This window comes from Capricornis sumatraensis, chromosome 5 (genome assembly GCF_032405125.1).
Source record: "Capricornis sumatraensis isolate serow.1 chromosome 5, serow.2, whole genome shotgun sequence".
NCBI lineage: Eukaryota > Metazoa > Chordata > Mammalia > Artiodactyla > Bovidae > Capricornis > Capricornis sumatraensis.
In genome coordinates this window covers 29,835,851-29,856,243 of record NC_091073.1, presented here as the reverse complement: position 1 = coordinate 29,856,243, position 20,393 = coordinate 29,835,851, and the positions used below count along the sequence as shown (strand labels likewise).

The 20,393-nt window shown below is 36.8% G+C and overlaps 1 protein-coding gene across 1 annotated transcript in view; it reads right to left on the bottom strand.

Annotated features, from left to right (window-relative positions):
• Positions 1-556: 556 nt before the first annotated feature.
• Positions 557-20,393, bottom strand: part of LRRC72 (leucine rich repeat containing 72) — a 60,758-nt gene continuing 40,921 nt past the window's right edge. The window contains exons 4-9 of the mRNA XM_068973475.1: positions 19,069-19,150; positions 18,241-18,351; positions 8,109-8,198; positions 6,691-6,843; positions 1,782-1,809; positions 557-722 (exon numbers count right to left, since the gene is read on the bottom strand). Of these exons, the coding sequence (XP_068829576.1) occupies positions 557-722; positions 1,782-1,809; positions 6,691-6,843; positions 8,109-8,198; positions 18,241-18,351; positions 19,069-19,150 (630 nt within the window). The remainder of the gene's footprint in view (positions 723-1,781; positions 1,810-6,690; positions 6,844-8,108; positions 8,199-18,240; positions 18,352-19,068; positions 19,151-20,393) is intronic.

Below are 20,393 nucleotides of genomic sequence, written 5' to 3'. Positions count from 1 at the left end.
ACAACATGGGTCCATTTTACAATGTTAAATAAAAGAAGCCAGAAAAAATAATTCAGCTTCTATGATTCCATTTATATGCCTTTCAAAAACATTAATATGTTTTCTAAACCAATGTTTTTGAACATTAATATATGGTTTAGAAATGAACATTAATATATGATTTAGAAACCATATTAATATATATTAATATCTAATGTATATGTTTAGAAACACAATACATGGTTTAGAAATCAGGATGATGTAGTAACTGGTCATTGGACCGGTAACAGGAATGAGGAGGTTTCTAGAGTACTGGTAATGTTCTATTTCTTGATCTAGGATTATACTTACATGTATGTGTGCATTTTTTTTGGAAAATTTGTTAAATTTGCGTATATTTCTATATCCATGTTTAACTTCAAAAGAAACTTAAGAGAAAATGTAAGAATTATTTTTCCTTGGTGTTTGTTTACATCCTAATGTTTCAAATAACACCACAGTAAATAAAGAATATACTAATCACAGAAAAGTTTAATATATAACTGAAAGCTACTAAGATTTCTAGAAACCCCAGGGGCTATCTCAGTGTGATTGTAAGCATTTGGGCAGGTCCTGTGTCTTTCTCTTCAAGGTATTTTTCCTCTCGTGTTGGCACTGTGTCCCAGTTCACAGAGGTGATAGCCATTGCCGATCGCTTCATGGACCTTACAAAAACAGCATCTTCTGGGTCGTCAAACATAGTTCTGCAAAAATGGCAATTATAAAATCAATTAGACCAAAACATATATTTAATTTAAAGGCATCAGCGCCATATTTTTCTGTTATCTGTAGTATAGTACCACTGAAAAATAACTTCAGAGCCCTACTGACAAATGCCTTTCAGGACAAGTAACACTGTTTTTATTGTATATTTTAAAAATACAATGGACATATTTGGGATCAGCTATCATAAATGTCAGTATAAATGTGACTATTCTTGCATTCACGTTTAAACTCAGTGGTTAAATGAAATGATTAAAATATTTATAGCTATGATATGTATTAGTATCTTATATACATTTTATTGAAAAGTTATTATTTCTCTGCATTATGCTACATTTTATAAAAAGTGCTGGGAGATAATATTTTTCAAGACTGAATCCAAAGAAAAAATTCCTTAGTGCAAAATGAAAAGAATGATGATTTTAAAAATTTATCAATATTCATAAATTAAGATTTTTTCAGTTATGAACTATTTCTTTTAAAAATATAAATTCCAGTGAGTACAAAATATTAATAATTGCACTCACTGAACATACTTGGGGGAAAAGTAAAAAGGAAGTAAGGACCTTCATTTTTAATATCAGGTTTAACTTTTTTCCTAACTTCTCCCTCCACCTCACTCCACCTCTTAATTTATTTTAGGTTATGATAATAATATTAAAAACCCTAGATGGCAAAGCATCTGTCTACAATGTGGGAGACCTGGGTTCGATCCCTGGGTCGGGAAGTTCCCTGGAGAAGGAAATGGCAACCCACTCCAGTACTCTTGTCTAGAAAGTCCCATGGATGGAGGAGCCTGGCGTCCATGGGGTCGCAAAGAGTCGGACACTACTGAGCGACTTTCTTTCTTTTTAAATATATCAAATATAAATACATAGCTTGAAATCATTCATCACAGGAAGACAGTGTGATTTTTCCTATCAAAGAGTTAGTCATTTTTTAACTCATTAAAATTCATTTGGGGAAATGGGAATAATTTAGGGAATCACCACAATTATGAAATAACATGATAATAAAAGTAAAGTTTAAAAATCACTTACTTGTCTACATTATTTGCAAATGCAAAGTCTGAAAAAGAAATTCTAAATTAGTATTTTTCAAATGTTTATTCAGCATTTTAAAACAATGAAATAATGCTATAAAGGAAAAAGTCAAGAGCATATGTTTCTGGGTTTTGAGCAGTCTTTCAGATAAATAGTTCAGTTCATCAAAATTGCCGTGATGCCTAACCCCAAACTGAAATTTTCTCTCAGATATAGAACTTTAGGTGTTTCTAATGTCTAATGTCTTGAGGCAAATTCTTTACTACAATACATGCCTCAAAACTGAGAACAAAATGCTCTATCAATTTGGTTACCACTGGAACCCATGTGGGGATTTTTATAATTAAGATAGTGAGTCTCATGTGCAGAAAGAGAGCCTTTTTCTGTTTCAGATAGACACATACATCTGTAAATGGACTAATAGACCAAATGTGGAAAAAATATTTAGGGCAGTTTAAGCCACTTGGATTCTTGGCATTAACTTCAAAGAAACAGAATAAACAAATCCTAGTTCATAAGAATCTACATCTTCCCTAGCTTTGGAGCTCAAAGGCTAGTCCTCAAAGCTTGGATTTCCTATGGTATCTTCTCGAGACTGTCATTGCTTTGTTTATTCCTCTCCAGAGGCCCAGTGCCAGGCTAGTGATGGAATGTACCAACACCTGTTGGACCAGCAAAGCCCACAGTCTGAGCTCCTGCCAACCCACAGGCAGCAGGGACACTCTGCCTTAGGAGAGGGGTTCATGGCATCACTCCCATTACAAGTGGCTGGTGCAAGTCTTCCATTTCTTTGCCGATCTCCCCAGACTCTGTCTACATTTTCAACTACAAAAAGCTCACATTTTGCTTACGATGAATATAAACAAGAAAACAGTAAAAAGTGAAATTCCCCTTTGACCTTTCCAGTTCCTCATATCAGTAGTATCACTAGTAAGTGTTTTGTATGTATGCTTCCAGCCTTCTGTGTGCGTATACATGTCCACTCACATACATACACAAAAAGATTTATTTGCTGACAATTCTCATTTTGTCATGACTCCGCATTATATTGGGCTTCTCTGGTGACTCAGTTGATAAAGAAACTGCCTGCAATGCAGGAGACCTGGGTTTGATCCCTGGGTTGGGAAGATCCCCTAGAGAAGGGAACGCATTATATTCCTCCAAATGCAGTTATTTGTTGTTGTTGTTGTTTTTGGTATTCAAGATTTATCATGGAATGATTCTTTATTCCAATAGTTTGTATTGTAAGGATGTGCCATAAGTTAACTTTTTATGAGTGACCATTTAGACTTTCTACTGTTTTTCTATTACGAAAAAAGTTTCAATTAGCACTTTATACATATATCTGTTTGTGTGTGCGCAGATACTTCTGTAGTAGAGAGATTTCAAATTTAGTTGCTGTGTTGACTAGGTTGCATATTCTGTATGTATGTGCATGGGTACTGTCACATTGCCATATGACCTTGCAAGAAAATTGAACTAGTGTACACTCCCACTTATTATGTATGAGTTATGCTTTTGTCTCTCCTCCACTTCACCAGCCTTTCCAGTGTTTGCCTAACTGCAGGATGAAAACGGCATCTCATTGTTTTAATTTGCACTTACTTGCTCACTAGTGAAGCTGATTGTTGGACGTCACATTTATTTCCATCTATAAATGTCATCTTTTGTCACTAGTTTTCAAATTGATTTATAGGATCCTTTGATATAATGGGCATTAACTTTTGCCTATTGTATATACTGCAAATATTTCTTCCAGTTGTATTTTTTTAATTTTATTCCTGGGATTTGAAGAAATTTCAAGTTGTCCTTGCTTCTCAAGCTATTTGGAATACAATTGATTTCTTTCTCAATTTAAGGTGAAGAGTAATAAAATCAAAATGTGGTGTTACAACTGCTTTATAAACATTTTTCAAGTGTAGTTTATTTCCAATGAAAGAATTTATCATCCTCAATGTGCACATCACAGTAAGAACAAATATAGAAACTATGAAACTATAAGGCACAATTTTGAGAGCTTACATAGGGAGTTCTACTAAGTTCATTATAAATGTTTGGTTTATGGAAAATGAATTGGAGATTGATAGATTAACTAGGGTCATGCTGCCAGTTTGGGGGAGGGTTATAGTCAACCTATCTATGAATTAAGAATGTGGATTAAGAAGAAAGATTTCAAATGCAATGAAATACTCTCTCTATCCTTTCTTCCCTAATTTTTTTTAGGAGATTTGATATGAAAGAAATGTAAAGCTCTAAAGGTAGTAGTCAGCTATCCTCCTCACACTTGGAAAACACTCTAGGCATGATAAACAGATGGGGGTGGCCTTATATTGCTTGTTAATAGGTGCATTAGTTGTTTCTAAGAGTGGGGATTTTCCATCCAGAGGTTCCTTTTCTACTACAGCATGGCTTATCCCCCTGCCCCCCACTAATCCAGTAGCATTTAGTTTGAGTATTAGCTTTTACATGAGCTAAAAGAAAAACCAAGTGACCAACCAATAGAACAGTCCCACTTATCATGCAGTTGTTTCGTGTCAGATCAGGTGTTGCAATGGTTTGCATAATAAGCATCCTGACAGCCGAAAGAAGATATCACCCCCATTTTAAAAATCAGGAGGCTGAAGCAAAGTCATGTCCAAAAATGTGTAATTACTAGCAGAACTGATGTTTAGATCCAGGAGAATCTGATCCTAAAACTTGTTTCTTGCCTCTACACTGCTTGTTCTCCTAGTGGGAGTATGCATCAGAATCAACCTGAACGGCCTGTTAAAACATAGCTTCCGGGGTATGTGCGTCTGCAGCAAGCTACTAACTGCTGCTGCTGCTGATTTGGGGGACTACCAGAACGTGTCCTCCAGGTGTTTCTCCTATTCTATGGGATATATAGGGGATTGAGGAATATGTCAAATTATACTCTGTGGAAACAATCATACAAATAGGGCATTCTATAATGTAACTGGCCTGGTCCCTTCAAAAAGTCATGGGAAAGAAATGGAGGCTATTTCAAATTAAAAGAGACTGAGATAGTTGGATGGCATCACCAACTCAATGGACATGAGAATAAGCAAACTCCAGAAGAAGGACAGGGAACCATGGCATGCTGCAGTCCATGGGGTCACAAAGAGTTGGACACAACTTATCGACTAAACAACAATGAAGAACCACAACAACCAAACATAATTTTGAACCCTGACTGGATTCTGGTTTGAAAAAGCAGTTGTAGAAGTCATCTTGGAACACGTGGGAAATTTGAATATGGATTATATATTAAATAACATATAAAAATTAAATATAAATAAGTTGTTTTTCTTAGGTGTGATTATGGCATTGTAGCTTTATAGAAGAATGTCCTTATTTTTTAAATTTACTAGCCAAATTATTTAGGAAGGAAATTTCATTATGTCTGCTACTGAAGCATTTAAATGGTTCATCAATACTTGATATTTTTGAGTTTACATAAGAAGTAAAGCCTCGTAGATGATGGTGAATATGATAGAATATTAATTGTTGAATATACATGGACATGTATAAGTGTTTAATATTTTTTCAACTGTTTCTGTTGCAAAAACTTCATGATAAACAGTTGACTTTTCATCTTGATTTTGCCATTTTTTTAAAATCTTGCTCATTCTTGAATAATAATCTAGCTGGCTGCAGAATTCTTGGTTGACTATTTATTTTCCTTAGCATTTTAAAAGTATTAGATCACTGTCTTCTGATTTCCATAATTGCAGTTGAGGAGTGTGTTGTAAATCCATAAATTATTCTTTTGTAGGTAATCTACAATTTTCTATTTTAACCTCATTTTGCCTTTGGCGTGGTTATTTGTTGCTGTTGTATGTCTGTTATGTTTTTGAATTAATTTTGTCTGGTGAATCTAAGGATTTATAACATTTAACAAATTTGGAAAACTGCCAGCCATTACCATTTCAAACATTTCCTTCAGCCCAATTTCTCTATTTTTCCCTGTGGGATTACAACATTTATTACTGAATTTATATAGGAAGTAAACATTATTTCCAAATGTCTCCTTATCACCTGCTTCTTATTCTATGTTGCATTCTGGGTAATTTCTTCAAAACTATTTTCCAATTTAATCTTTTTTCCCTTTGTTTCGAGAGAATCTATTTGGTTATTTTTCAAATATATGTTGTCTCACTGGCAAAATGTCATGAGGAAAAGGCTTTTTGTCTTTGCACCGTTTTTCATCCCCCCATGTGACACCTGATGGTACAATAACCACTTGGCAACCATGAAGCACATTAAGAATCACAGAACAAAAGACAGACGTATTCTCAAACACCGAAAACATCATTTAACTTTATACTAACCTTGGACACTCTTTGTTGTGTGAGTAAAGTAAAGCTCTATTTGCTCAAGTCACTGTAGTTGGATTTCTGTTACATACAAGAAAATTAAATTCCAACTAATGAATACATTACTGAAGATATTCAAGTTATACTTACATACTTACATATGATCACATATGATCACAGTGTATGAGAGTACAACCAAATGACAATGTTTATTTCTGGATGGAGTAATTGCAATGATCTTTATTTATTTTAAATATTTTTCTAGGTTATAAAAAACTTATAGCCTTAATTCATGAAATCGTCCAGAGTCATTGATAATAGCAGCAATTGCAGCTTATTCACTGAGCCCTTTATGCTGTGCTAGATATTGGGGTGTGGACTTCAATGTGTTATCTAATTGTGATCACATTATCTTATTTAATTTAATATACACAAATGATGATGAAGGTTGCATACTTAATTAGGCTAATAAAATTAGAAAATATTTCAGTACGTAAGTGCTTAGCTTACTGTAAATTGAAGTTACTACAATCAAATTAACCAAAAGCTTGTGGAGTTTTAATTTCATTTTTTTTCTTTTTTCAAAATACCTGAAGGTACTCTCTGCGCTGGTTTTTGCTTAAATGGTGATCGAGGATCCCATGAGGCATCTACTTTTCCTCTGAATGCTATTGATTGAACAATATGAGCCTTTTTATGGTTAAAAAGCGTAATCATTGACCTTCTTTCCTTTTCTGTAACTTCTGACAAATGCAAAAAAGTAATGTTATTGCATAGCATTATAAATAGATATGCAGAGTGAGTCAAAAAGTAGAATTTCTGTCAAAAATGGATTTGTCCTAACTACGTTATATGTGAACATCCTGTTATAATCAATTTGTAAAAACTTTACCAAGCTAATTCCTCAAACTTACAAGCTCAATATATGTCCCTCATGTCACAGGGCACAGATCTATCTTATCTCATCCAGACATCCTAATGCATCACCATGGATGATTGAAATTACAGCTGTGCTACATCTCTTCTTTTCCTCAAGGTTATGAGGAAAAAGAAGAATAAACATAAGGTTTTAATATATCCTCATTAAGAAGTTACTCAGTTACAAATGATTAAGAATGTTCACATCTCTGGAAAGGTTTAAGTAGGTAGGTAGGCAAATAGCACTTATAGGTAAAACAGACCTCAAAAAATAAAATATAATGCAATGAGGTTGATTTTTTTGTGTGGCTTATACAAATCAGACACAAGAGTTTGTCTGCAATGTCTAAAAGTATATCACAAAGAGGTTATGATTGATTACAGGTTTTAGTGTATACAGATGCATATATACTTGCAGAATTTCAAAGAATATGACTTTTATTTATTTTTTAATATAAATTTATTTATTTTATTTGGAGGCTAATTACTTTACAATATTGTATTGGTTTTGCCACACATCAACAGGAATCCGCCATGGGTGTACACGTGTTCCCCATCCTTGAACCCCCCTCCCACCTCCCTCCCCATACCATTCCTCTGGGTCATCCCAGTCCACCAACCCCAAGCATCCTGTGTCATGCATCGAACCTGGACTGGCGATTCGTTTCACATATGAATATGACTTTTAGAATTTAAATAGGCTAAGCCTTAAGAGATTTAGTCCAATTGTCTCACTTTTGAAATAAAAAAAAAGAGTGCCAGGGGGTCAGTGAATGAGTATTCAAAACATAACTGAAAAAAAATTAAAAATTTAAAAAAGAATAAGGAAAAACATGTATTATTGACAAAGCTAGAATCAAAAGGAGACCTTTCTCCAGGCTCTGTTAGATGGTCTTTTCTATAAAGTAGTCAACAGATAAGCTCCTAAACTAGAGCAAATTTCATACAGCAAAAATTTCAAAAATAAGTAATTGAAAACCTTTCATTTACAAAGACAGTCATTTTCAAAGATCAAAGATATCAGCCTTTTAAACCACTGAGTTATAAGACTGACTCTCCAATATTTCTCTTCAAGAAGAAATGTTCTTACGATTTCGGTCAAGCAACTCAACTCCTGGAAGGTGGTAGATTATATACAGACGGTACAGGTTATACTGGCATAAAGGGTTTTGGTAGAGAGCTGCAAAGAAAGAAGCCAAATTAAGATATCAGATTTTGAAACCAGTTTCATTTAATACATTATATGAAAATCGCAAGATTAATATAAAACATATGTGAAGCCCTGCTTCACAGACTTTTGGTTTCACCAAAACCTTACCTATTCATTGCAGGACTTACTTTTTCTATCTGTTAAATTCATACATTCAACAGATATTTTTGGAATACTTACTATCTTTCAGGAACTGTGCTAGGTGCTGAGAATGTATCTGTGACCCAAATCTGCCACAAATGGGAAATTTTTTTAACATGTCCATAAATTAATCAGTAAAGGAAGAACTTAATATCAGCTGTAGAGGGTTCTGGGAAGATTGTAGGCAGGAGGAGAAGGGGACAACAGAGGATGAGACAGTTGAATGGCATCATTGTCTCAATGGATGTGAGTTTGAGCAAACTCTGGGAGATGGTGATGGACAGGGAAGCCTGGTGTGCTGCAGTCCATGGTGTTGCAGAGTCCGACACGACTGAGCAATTGAACAACAACAAAAGAAGGTTCCTGCTGCTGCTCTTTATGAAAGGATTTGCTCATTTGGTTCTCTTCTTCCCCTCTCAAAGGTCACATTGGGGTCTGTGAGGAGATGAGCTGAGATGTGGTACACCGTTTGAATAGAGTTTTCTTTATTGGCTGCCCACCATTGTGTCTAGTTCAGAACATGTAAAGCCAGTAGCAGCTTCAGGTCTCAGCAGGAGCAGAGGTGAACAGATGCTGGTTTTGCACCCCGCGTACCTCTGGCCAGGCACAGGGGATTCAGATTTCCTTGTGTGGAGGTGCTAGGATACCTAAAGAGCCATGCTCGCTATTACAGTTGCTGGAGGTGGGAGGCATGCTAATGCAGAAGAACTCCTGGCATTTCTCTCATGCCATCCCTTAGGCATCAGAAGATTTTAAAAAATGCATCAACGTTTTAAAAATCTTCAACTGGAAGTTGTATTTTATTTTCCACAGAAAAGTTAGAGTATTTTCCCTCTCCTTCGTTAGATAATATTAAGCAGGGTTATTTCAATACAGTCTTTTATAATTTTCACTTGGATATCTTTAGCTATTGGATTCTGCCTACATGGAATTTCTAGAAAATATTTCTGGAAAATATACCTAGTGAGGAGAACCACTAGATGGCAGTAACAGAAAGAGCTCCAGCTATTGTACAAATATCACTCAACAGAATGAGGCTCATTTAATGGACATTCAGCGTAGCATTTGACTATTTATAGAATACTAGGTTTGATAAAAGCATGAAAGTATTAAGCACTGGAAACCCAGGAAAAAACTGATTAATATTTATAAAGAAGAGTTTGCAACATAAAGAAGACAGGGGCAGAGGGCATGCTTGAAAAACAAACTGTTTAGATAAAAACTGAAGAAGCTAATTATCTGCATGCTTTTTTCTGCAGGAAATAAAACATTCTGATACTTGTTGTATAAACACTAACTTTTCCGGCTAATAAAATCGTTATATATAGCTATTCCCTGTGGAAAACATGAGCTTTAGAGGGACTTAAAGCAGGCAATGGAAGACACCTGGTGCATAATAAACAAAAGTTAAAAGAGGAAAGGCATAAAAGAAAATATAGAGCCAGGGGCAACGAGAAAATTTAAAAGAAAGGAAATGTGTATGTATTGGGGGAAACTAGAGGAAAAATAAAATGGATATTTTTCAAGATTTAAGTGACAAAACTGGTTTGAATTTTAATCTTAAAAGACAAGGAATTTAATGTAACAAAATAATTATAACTACAGGATGGGGAATAGAACGGATGTATATTAAACCAGTAATAAGGACAGATTTAAAAAGATCCACAGCGATCATGCATTGTAGCTTGAGCCAGAAAAAGAAGAAAAACGATCACCTTCAAGAATATAAAAGCAAAGCACTGTTGTTTTTAATGAGAGTTTAGGAGTAAGAAAAATTCACATGCACTTTTGTGCATAAGGCTGCTCTGTGGTTACTGTCTTGGAGAATCACATCGGACACCTCATAACCCTGTCCTACATTGTAGCAGCTAGGAGCAGAGTCTGCTTTTGCATGTGATGTTCGTGGAAAATGCACAAGCATCTTACAATGACGTTTACTTTGGGGATACCCTACATAGTCTGTTTTCCCTCTGAGAACATTACTATTTAACTCCTTCTCTTGGTTTTCTTCCTAGTGCTTGGTTAACTAACTTCTTTATGTATTGTAATACTTCTGGCTTTTGCTAAACAAATCACCAAATTTGGATTTACTATTATTACTTATTAAAAAGGTGTCATAATCCTAAAAACTCATGCTTAGTGTGGTTCAACATTCATCTCATCATAAAATCTAAGTGATAGCAAGTCAGAAAACTGGGCTATTAGTCTCTAAGTTAACTTTAAAAAATAGAATTAAATAATTTTAAATTATTCTGTTTTTATTATTCACTTTTTTCCTTACTCAAATTTTAGAAGGAAGCAATCTCATTTTTAATTCTTTTTTTCCCCTCCATACTATCAAGCATTTAATATTTTGGATTTATGAGTTTTGGACTGATGCTGTTAAAATTACCATAAATAAAGTTTCTAAGATATGATATCAGTTTCCTGTGTCTGAAAGTTCTGAAAGCCTTCTATGATGTATGGGTACATTCTTTCAGGAACTATGAAGTGAAATTGCTTACACTTTCACTTTCAATAGGTTAATAGTATTTAATCCACCTTTCCTCTAGGCTACTTATAGAGTACACCTTGATGGCGCCAGCACTGTCTTGCTTATCTTAATTTGGGATTCTGAGTCTAAGCAATTTACATCTCCCAATAATATATCAAAATGTTTCTACTACTTTACTGCACAAGCTTGAGCTCCATGAGTCACATGTGTGAAGCTATTTATCGAAACAGAAGAGAAAAAAAATATTTATCTAAATAATTAGCACGAGTTAATTTTTATTAACTTTTAAAGCAAAATTTAAAATCCCATTTAAATGAACCTGAATATTTTTAAGACCATCTTTGGAGAAAGTTGATGTAGTTAATAATGTATCAGCATGTCCATTTTAATAGATGAGGAAATGATACAGAGAAGTTAAAAGCAGTTCCATCTGTGCGCCTGTACAGAGAAGCCTATGGAAGGAAGCTTCAGTTCAGTTCAGTTCAGTTCAGTTGCTCAGTTGTGTCTGACTCTTTGTGACCCCATGAATTGCAGCACGCCAGGCCTCCCTGTCTATCACCATCTCCCGGAGTTCACTCAGATTCACGTCCATTGAGTCTGTGATGCCATCCAGCCATCTCATCCTCTGTCGTCCCCTTCTCCTCCTGCCCCCAATCCCTCCCAGCATCAGAGTCTTTTCCAATGAGTCAACTCTTCGCATGAGGTGGCCAAAGTACTGGAGCTTCAGCTTTAGCATCATTCCTTCCAAAGAAATCCCAGGGTTGATCTCCTTCAGAATGGACAGGTTGGATCTCCTTGCAGTCCAAGGGACTCTCAAGAGTCTTCTCCAACACCACAGTTCAAACGCATCAATTCTTCAGCACTCAGCTTTCTTCACAGTCCAACTCTCACATCCATACATGACCACAGGAAAAACCATAGCCTTGACTAGATGGACCTTAGTCGGCAAAGTAATGTCTCTGCTTTTGAATATGCTATCTAGGTTGGTCATAACTTTTCTTCCAAGGGCTAAGCGTCTTTTCATTTCATGGCTGCAATCACCATCTGCAGGGATTTGGGAGCCCCCCAAAATAAAGTCTGACACTGTTTCTACTGTTTCCCCATCTATTTCCCATGAAGTGATGGGACCAGATGCCATGATCTTCGTTTTCTGAATGTTGAGCTTTAAGCCAACTATTTCGCTCTCCTCTTTTACTTTCATCAAGAGGCTTTTTAGTTCCTCTTCACTTTCTGCCATAAGGGTGGTGTCATCTGCATATCTGAGGTTATTGATATTTTTCCTGGCAATCTTGATTCCAGCTTGTGTTTCTTCCAGTCCAGCGTTTCTCATGATGTGCTCTGCATATAAGTTAAATAAGCAGGTGACAGTATACAGCCTGACGTACTCCTTTTCCTCTTTGGAACCAGTCAATTGTTTCATGTCCAGTTGTAACTGTTGCTTCCTGACCTGCATACAGATTTCTCAAGAGGCAGGTCAGGTGGTATGGTATTCCCATCTCTTTCAGAATTTTCCACAGTTTCTTGTGATCCACACAGTCAAAGGCTTTGGCATAGCCAATAAAGCAGAAATAGATGTTTTTCTGGAACTCTCTTGCTTTTTCCATGATCCAGCGAGTGTTGGCAATTTGATCTCTGGTTCCTCTGCCTTTTCTAAAACCAGTTTGAACATCAGGGAGTTCACAGTTCACGTGTTGCTGAAGTCTGGCTTGGAGAATTTTGAGCATGACTTTACTAGCATGTGAGATGAGTGCAATTGTGTGGTAGTTTGAGCATTCTTTGGCATTGCCTTTCTTTGGGATCGGAATGAAAACTGACCTTTTCCAGTCCTGTGACCACTGCTGAGTTTTCCAAACTTGCTGGCATTTTGAGTGCAGCACTTTCACAGCATCATCTTTCAGGATTTGAAACAGCTCAACTGGAATTCCATCACCTCCACTAACTTTGTTCGTAGTGATGCTTTCTAAGGCCCACTTGAAGCTTAGCTGTCAACAATTAGACAGAGGTTCTGGCTCAAGGTTACTTACAAGATCAGAATCTCCGCTGTTACCATTTCATTTTAACTAAAATCTCTGGGCCACAGCTTGTCCAGAGTATGGAAGTGATACCTGATTTTTGAAAGACAAACTTGAACTAAACCAGGGGTTAAGAGAGTGGGGGATGCTCTTTCAGGATAAACAGCAATAAAAGATCCAGCTGGATTTTTAATAGATTGGACTGCTCTATTGCATTGTATGGGAGAAGTAGTCCTAACCTTGAGGGGCATTTCAGGGTAAAGGGTCTCAGATAAAGTAACCATTGAGGGACTTCCCTGGTGGTCTAATGGTTAAGAATTTGCTTTGCGATGCAGGGGCCATAGGGTCAATCCTTGGTCATGTTGACTGAAAAGATGTACAACTTGAGAGTTGCAAATTAAGTTTTATTGGGGGCAAAATGAGGACTGCAGCCCAGGAGGCAGTACCTCAGATAGCTCTGAGAGACCGCTCCAAAGAGGTAGTAGGGGAAGGTCAATACACAGGATTTTGATGAAGGGGGAGTTCAATACCATTAAGCATTCATTTTACAACAAGTTTGTTGCTAGGACCTGATGTCACTATGAAGGAATTTAGGGCTTTTCTAGATATGAGGAGATGCAAGGATTGGGATCATAAAATCTGTTCCTAAAACATCTATCTAAAGACCTGTCCCACAAGACTGCCTGGAGCACAGAGTGCCTTACTCCACCCTGAACTCTCTCAGGGGGTGTTGAAGGTCAACAGTGTGGGGATGGCGATGGCGATGCCCATGTTGTTCAGTCGTCGGCAACCATCTTGGCAAGCGCCAGTTTGTAGTTGACAGTCAGGGAACTAAGATCTCACAAGCCATGGAGCAACTAACTAGAGAGTCTGTGCATCATGAGGAAAGATCCCACAAGACACAATGAAGACCTTGTGTGCTACAACTAAGACCTGACTTAGCCAAGTAAATAAATATAAGAGACCATTGAGACCATGATCCCACAATGACCTCTCAGCATCCCTCTTCACTCCCTGACTATTTGCCATCAGCAGTGGACTGCGGCCAACTGGGGAAGGGCAGGACAGGATATGCTTAAGAGCAGAATCTGTAAAAGCTGGAGATCGCACCTTTGAGAAGGGGCATTTCCTGTCTTCAATGGTGAATCTTTAAAGACTGCAAGGAAAGCAAGTCTTAACAATTCTGGAATGTGGGAGTCCAAATATACTTTCTAATAGTGGAGCTTCATGAAACACAGAGACAATTAGAAATGGGGAGACTAAAGATTTAGAAACAGAATGGGTTCAGCATTTTGTTGCTGTTGGAATGTTTTTTTCCATGTAGGCAAAGAGGCAGGAAGGCTGAAGGTCAGTGAAAGTCTGCAGCAACAAAGCAGGTCTTCGACATCAGTACAGATTTAGAAAGAGTTTGGAGGAGAGAAGGAAAGAGGAAAATGGAGCAAGAGAGAAGGGTGTGGAAGGGTAGACTGCCTGGAGAGAAAAGGTGTGTCCCTCCTGACTCAGCCTGGAAGTCAGGAATTCCAGTTTCCAGGACCTCACACTCTGTAGCAGTTTTAGGCCTCCCTGAAGCTCCCAGCCATGGGAGCAATCCTGGGCAATCTCTTGGCAGTTCTCTTTATAAATGCCAGTGGAGGGTGCAGTGCTGAAATGGATTAGAGGTTTACCCTCCAGGCTATTTTCTCACCCTCTAAAGAACTAGTAATTGAAGTGGAATAATAACATTTCAGCATTTTATACAGTTTTACAACTTGAAAAGACAAAATTCTTAACACTTGAAAATACAGGGATTTCTCATTTTAGTTAATGAGCTGAGTCTATTCTGTGATTGCAAATGAACCTTATAGAAACTTAATTTGGGGACATTACTGCACAAATATAATTAGTGGCTAGTAAATGCCAACTTTTCTTTTAATATATAATATCTTTAACCAAAATGGGGTAAGGGTTCAAACTGCTTATTTGGTACTAAAATTTTTCAGAAAATATTTTGGGGGGGCAATTATATACAGCATTTTCTCTATTAAAAAAAATCCCTCTAAGAGTCTCAGTTATAACTATTTATATAACGAATTACATCACTATGATTTTAAGTAGAGGTCACTTAAAACGTTGTGACAGACAATGGTATGGACCTTACCCTACCAGGCTGAGCGGACAGACTTTCAGAGAGCAGGAAAAGGCAATCCTGCACCCCACCTCAGGGATGACACTACTCTGTACCCACAGAGAGGCTTTGTATGGGAGGCAGGCACTGAATTGAATTTCAGACTCCATTCATACCCCAGCCTGGCCCCCTGCCCCCACCAGGCACTTCTGTTTAGGGCATAACCTTGTTGACTATGATGGCAACCTTGATTGCTAACCTCCAAATCTTGCCTTGTAAAATAAATTTGCTTAAATTATTAAGCTCTTATATTTGGCAACTTATCTGATTAGTTTTGCATTCAGGGCCCTCAGGTTTCCAGGAAATACATAGGTTGACTGTTAGAAAACTGTAAGCTCCATACAGATCCAGATGGGGTCTTTCTTGTTCGCCTTTATGTCCCCATCTAGAAGAGTATCACTCAGTGAATGCATGATAAATATTTATTGAATGAATGAATGATAAACAAAAGAAGCACAGTATGAGTTTAAATTTTAACATTCCTTAGTAGTCTAGTTAACGCTCTGAGCCCTGCATTTCCATCATTATAGAGGGAATAATTCTAATCACATCATGATAATCACGTCATTGGATTGTTATAAAGATTTAAATGAGAATATTATAAGAAAGTATTTTCCAAACATGTTGTTATTATAATGATTATTATTTAAAATGTCAATTAAAAAAAAAAAACTCCTTACCAGTAAACAGAATTTCTAGACCATGTGCATCTTAATTCATTATCTAACTTTACACAATCCATAGTAAAATAATATTTTTGTTGTTACATCTGGGTTCAGTCCCTGGTCAGGAAACTGTGAGACCCCACAGGCCACATAGAGCAGCCAAAAGAAAGAAAAAAGAAAGGAAAAAAAACCCCACATATTTTACAGAATTAGTTTAATATTTGAAGCAATCCTGAGAGGTAGCTATTAGCCCATTTTACAGAAGAGTGAAGGTAAGGTAGAGTAGATCTTGCATAATCAGCCTCTTAATCACAGAAGCATCTGTTCAGCACTGAAGGGCCAGATACAAATATGCACGTCAATCCTGATAAGTCTTTAACAGACCTCATCACATCTCAAATGAGCACTGAATTCCCATGAACTTCGGGAAATCCTAATAGTTAGATTTAAAGAACCTACCTATAAGCACTTAAATAATTTCTCCTTACAGTAGATACAACTAATCGACACTGAAAATATTTGAAAACTTTAATAACTATGTATTGATCTGATCGAGACCTCCACCGACAATAGCAGTTTACACATATTTAAAGCACTGTCTCAGGCAATTCTGAGAAAATAATACAAAATAAATAGGGGGAAAGAAAACATCTATTTTTTGACGCCGTATAAAGAAGTTTCAAACTCTGAAATCTGAAAACCCATTCACTGCTCTGACTCTTTTCCCTTGGTCCACCTAGAAATGTTTGTTCTGAACTGCCATCAAGTAACAGTTTATGGCAACCCACTCCAGTACTCTTGCCTGGAAAATTTCATGGACAGAGGAGCCTTGCAGGCTACAGTCCATGGGGTTGCAAAGAGTTGGACACGACTGAGCGACTTCACTCACTCACTCACTCACCAGTTTATTTACTGTTCAACACTATAAGCTTATTGAGAGTAGGAACTGCGTATTATTTATTTTTGCAACCCATCTCACACTTTCTTCAAATACTGAGGCCAGTTCCTGGTTATCTATGAATTAAGTTTGTGGTTCACCCAATGGAAAACTTCCATTAAAATATGCTGTTTTGTGGGGGGTGGGTTGGTGTCAGCTTTTTTAATATAATGTCCATATGACAGGCTTCACTAATTTTAAATACACAATTCATAGTTTTTAGTATATTCACAGAATTGTGCAATCATTGTTGTTGTTCAGTCACTCAGTTGTGTTCGACTCTTTGTGACCCCATGGACTGCAGCACGCTAGGCTTCCCTGCCCTTCACTATCTCCCAGGGTTTGCTCAAACTCATGTCCATTGAGTGAATGATGCCATCCAACTAACTCATCCTCTGTTGTCACCTTCTCCTCCTGCCTTCAATCTTTCCCAGCATCAGGGTCTTGTCCAATGAGTCAGTTCTTCAAATTAGGTAGCCAAAATATTGGAGCTTCAGCTTCAGCATCAGTCCTACCAATGAATATTCAGGACTGGTTTCCTTTAGGATGGACTGGTTTGTTTGATCTCCTTGCAGTCCAAGGGACTCTCAAGAGTCCTCTCCAACACCACAGTCTTCTCCAACACCACAGTTCAAAAGCATTAATTTTTCGGCACTCAGCTTTCTTTATGGTCCTACTCTCACATCCATATGTGACTACTGAAAAAGCCACAGCTTTGACTAAATTGACCTTTGTTGGCAAAGTAATGTCTCTGCTTTTTAATATGCTGTCTAGGCTGGTCATAACTTTTCTTCCAAGGAGTAGGCGTCTTTTAATTTCATGGCTGCAGTCACCATCTGCAGGGATTTTGGAGCCCAAGAACATAGTCTGTCACTGTTTCCATTGTTTCCCCATCTATCTGCTGTGAAGTGATGGGACTGGATGCCATGATCTTCATTTTTTGAATGTTGAGTTTTAAGCCAACTTTTTCACTCTTCTCTTTTACTTTCATCAAAAGGCTCTTTAGCTCCTCTTCACTTCTGCCATAAGGGTGGTGTCATCTGCATATCTGAAGTTACTGACATTTCTCCCAGCAATCTTGATTCCAGCTTGTGCTTCCTCCAGGTTGGTATTTTGCATGATGTGCAACCATTACCACCTTCAGTTTCAGAACATTTTCATCACCCCAAAAAGAAATGCCAGGCTATTACTCCACAGACCCTCATCCCCAACCCTGGGTTAAACACTAATCTATTTTAAAACAGTTACCTCTCACTGTTGCTATCTTGATCAATGTACCCATTCTGGACATTTATATGAACAAGTGGAATCATATAATAAATGCCAAAACTTCCTTTTGAGGTAAAAACCAAAAACACAGATGTAACATGTAACACTTTTTTTTGGTCACTTTTGTCATTTTCATACTGTATCATTTCACAAAAGTTTTTTCTACCTATTGTTCTTTTGAAAATGTATTTTTAAAGAGATTAAGATCTAGTCTTGTTTTCAGGAACATCTAAGTAGTTTTGTTAAAAACACTGATCTAATTTAAATTAAAAACATGAAATAGTGTGTTATCACTTTTAAGTTATGGACATATAAAATGCAGATTAATACTTAGGGTCTTCAGATTTAGCATTCCCTTTAATTCTTTTACTGTTGCGTCAAGGTTTATTAACTCATTGTGATGTAGCAGGAGTATATGCAATGAAGGCAAATAGTGCAGACCTGAAAAAAATAAAATATTTGTGTAAGATTTAGAACATTTTTTTAAATGAAGAAAAATGTTTTGTACTACACCTCTTTGTATCTCATGATAATAGTATAGCAAGTACTGTAATACCTGGCTTGTAATTATCAGTATAGAGATTGTTGCAGATACATTAACTCAGAGTGAAATACAGATTTTACTGAGGAAAAATATAACCAGTAAACCCATTTAAGATTATTTATGAAGTCATTATTTTTATTTATGCTCCCAAACATTGTTAAAAAATTTTCTTCCACAATATCTAGTTTGTATCCAATGATGCAGTAGAATGGCGAAATTTTTATGTTAAAAAAAAGATTCTTTAACATTTTGGATAAGACATATGATACTATTGAGCTAAAACCATAATCAAACAGCACAACTTAAATGACATATACATAAGAACATTAAAAATTAAACAGTTTCTATCATATATTTTCAATGGAAATGTTAAAACAGATTTTTCCACCCCATTAGCAATACTATGCCTGAGTATGTGCTAAATCGCTTCAGTTCTGTCCAACTCTTTGTACTGTAGCTCTTATGGACTGCAGTCCACCAGGCTTCTCTGTCCATGCGATTCTACAGGCAACAATACTGGAGTGGGTTGCCATGTCCTCCTCAGCAATACCGTAGTTGAGAGTTATTATTTAATTGAAAATCTATTCAATTAAAAGAGAAAATTTAAGACATACCTTCTATATCAAATATTGCATTGTTGTTTAGATATAGCTCTGCCAGACAATAGTTTCTGGTTAGAAATGTTATTCCATGGAGCTGAAAATGAGAGTTAGAGAACAATATACTTTCTACAAAAATTATAAATAATTATATCACATATATGAATGTAGTTAGGAGCTAACTTTTGCTGTTTTTATTAATTATCTGCAACTTCTTGCCTCGGCTACTGAATTGCCTTTGAAGGTACATGTGATTAAAAAGTGTGTGGCCACAGGATTGGAAAAGGTCAGTTTTCATTCCAATCCCAAAGAAAGGCAATGCCAAAGAATGCTCGAACTACCGCACAATTGCACTCATCTCACACGCTAGTAAAGTAATGCTCAAAATTCTCCAAGCCAGGCTTCAACAGTACGTGAACTGTGAAATTCCAGATGGTCAAGCTGGATTTAGAAAGGGCAGAGGAACCAAAGATCAAATTGCCAACATCCGTTGGATCATCGAAAAAGCAAGAAAGTTCCAGAAAAACATTTACTTCTGCTTTATTGACTATACCAAACCCTTTGACTGTGTGGATCACAATAAACTGTGGAAAATTCTGAAAGAAACCAGACCACCTGACCTGCCTCCTGATAAATCTGTATGCAGGTCAGGAAGCAACAGTTAGAACTGGACATGGAACTACAGACTGGTTCTAAATCGGGAAAGGAATACATCAAGGCTGTATACTGTCACCCTGCTTATTTAACTCATATGCAGAGTCCATCATGAGAAACGCTGGACTGAAGAAGCACCAGCTGGAATCAAGATTGCAGGGGAAAATATCAATAACCTCAGATATGCAGATGACACCACCCTTATGGCAGAAAGCAAAGAAGAAATAAAGAGCCTCTTGATGAAAGTGAAAGAGGAGAATGAAAAGGTTGGCTTAAAACTCAACATTCAGTAAACTAAGATCATGGCATCTGGTCCTCAGTTCATGGCAAATAGATGGGGAAACAATGGAAACAGTGAGAGACTTTATTTTCTTGGCTCCAAAATCACTCATGGTGACTATAGCCATGAAATTAAAAGACACTTGTTCCTTGGAAGAAAAGCTATGAACAACCTAGACAGCATATTAAAAAACAGAGATGTTACTTGGCCACCAAAGGTTTGTCTAGTCAAAGCTATGGTTTTTCCAGTAGTCATATATGGACGTGAGAGTTGGACTATAAAGAAAGCTGAGTGCCAAAGAGCTGATGCTTTTGAATTGTGGTGTTGGAGAACACTCTTAAGAGCCCCTTGGACTGCAAGGAGAGCCAAACAGTCCATCCTAAAGGAGATCAGTCCTGAATATTCA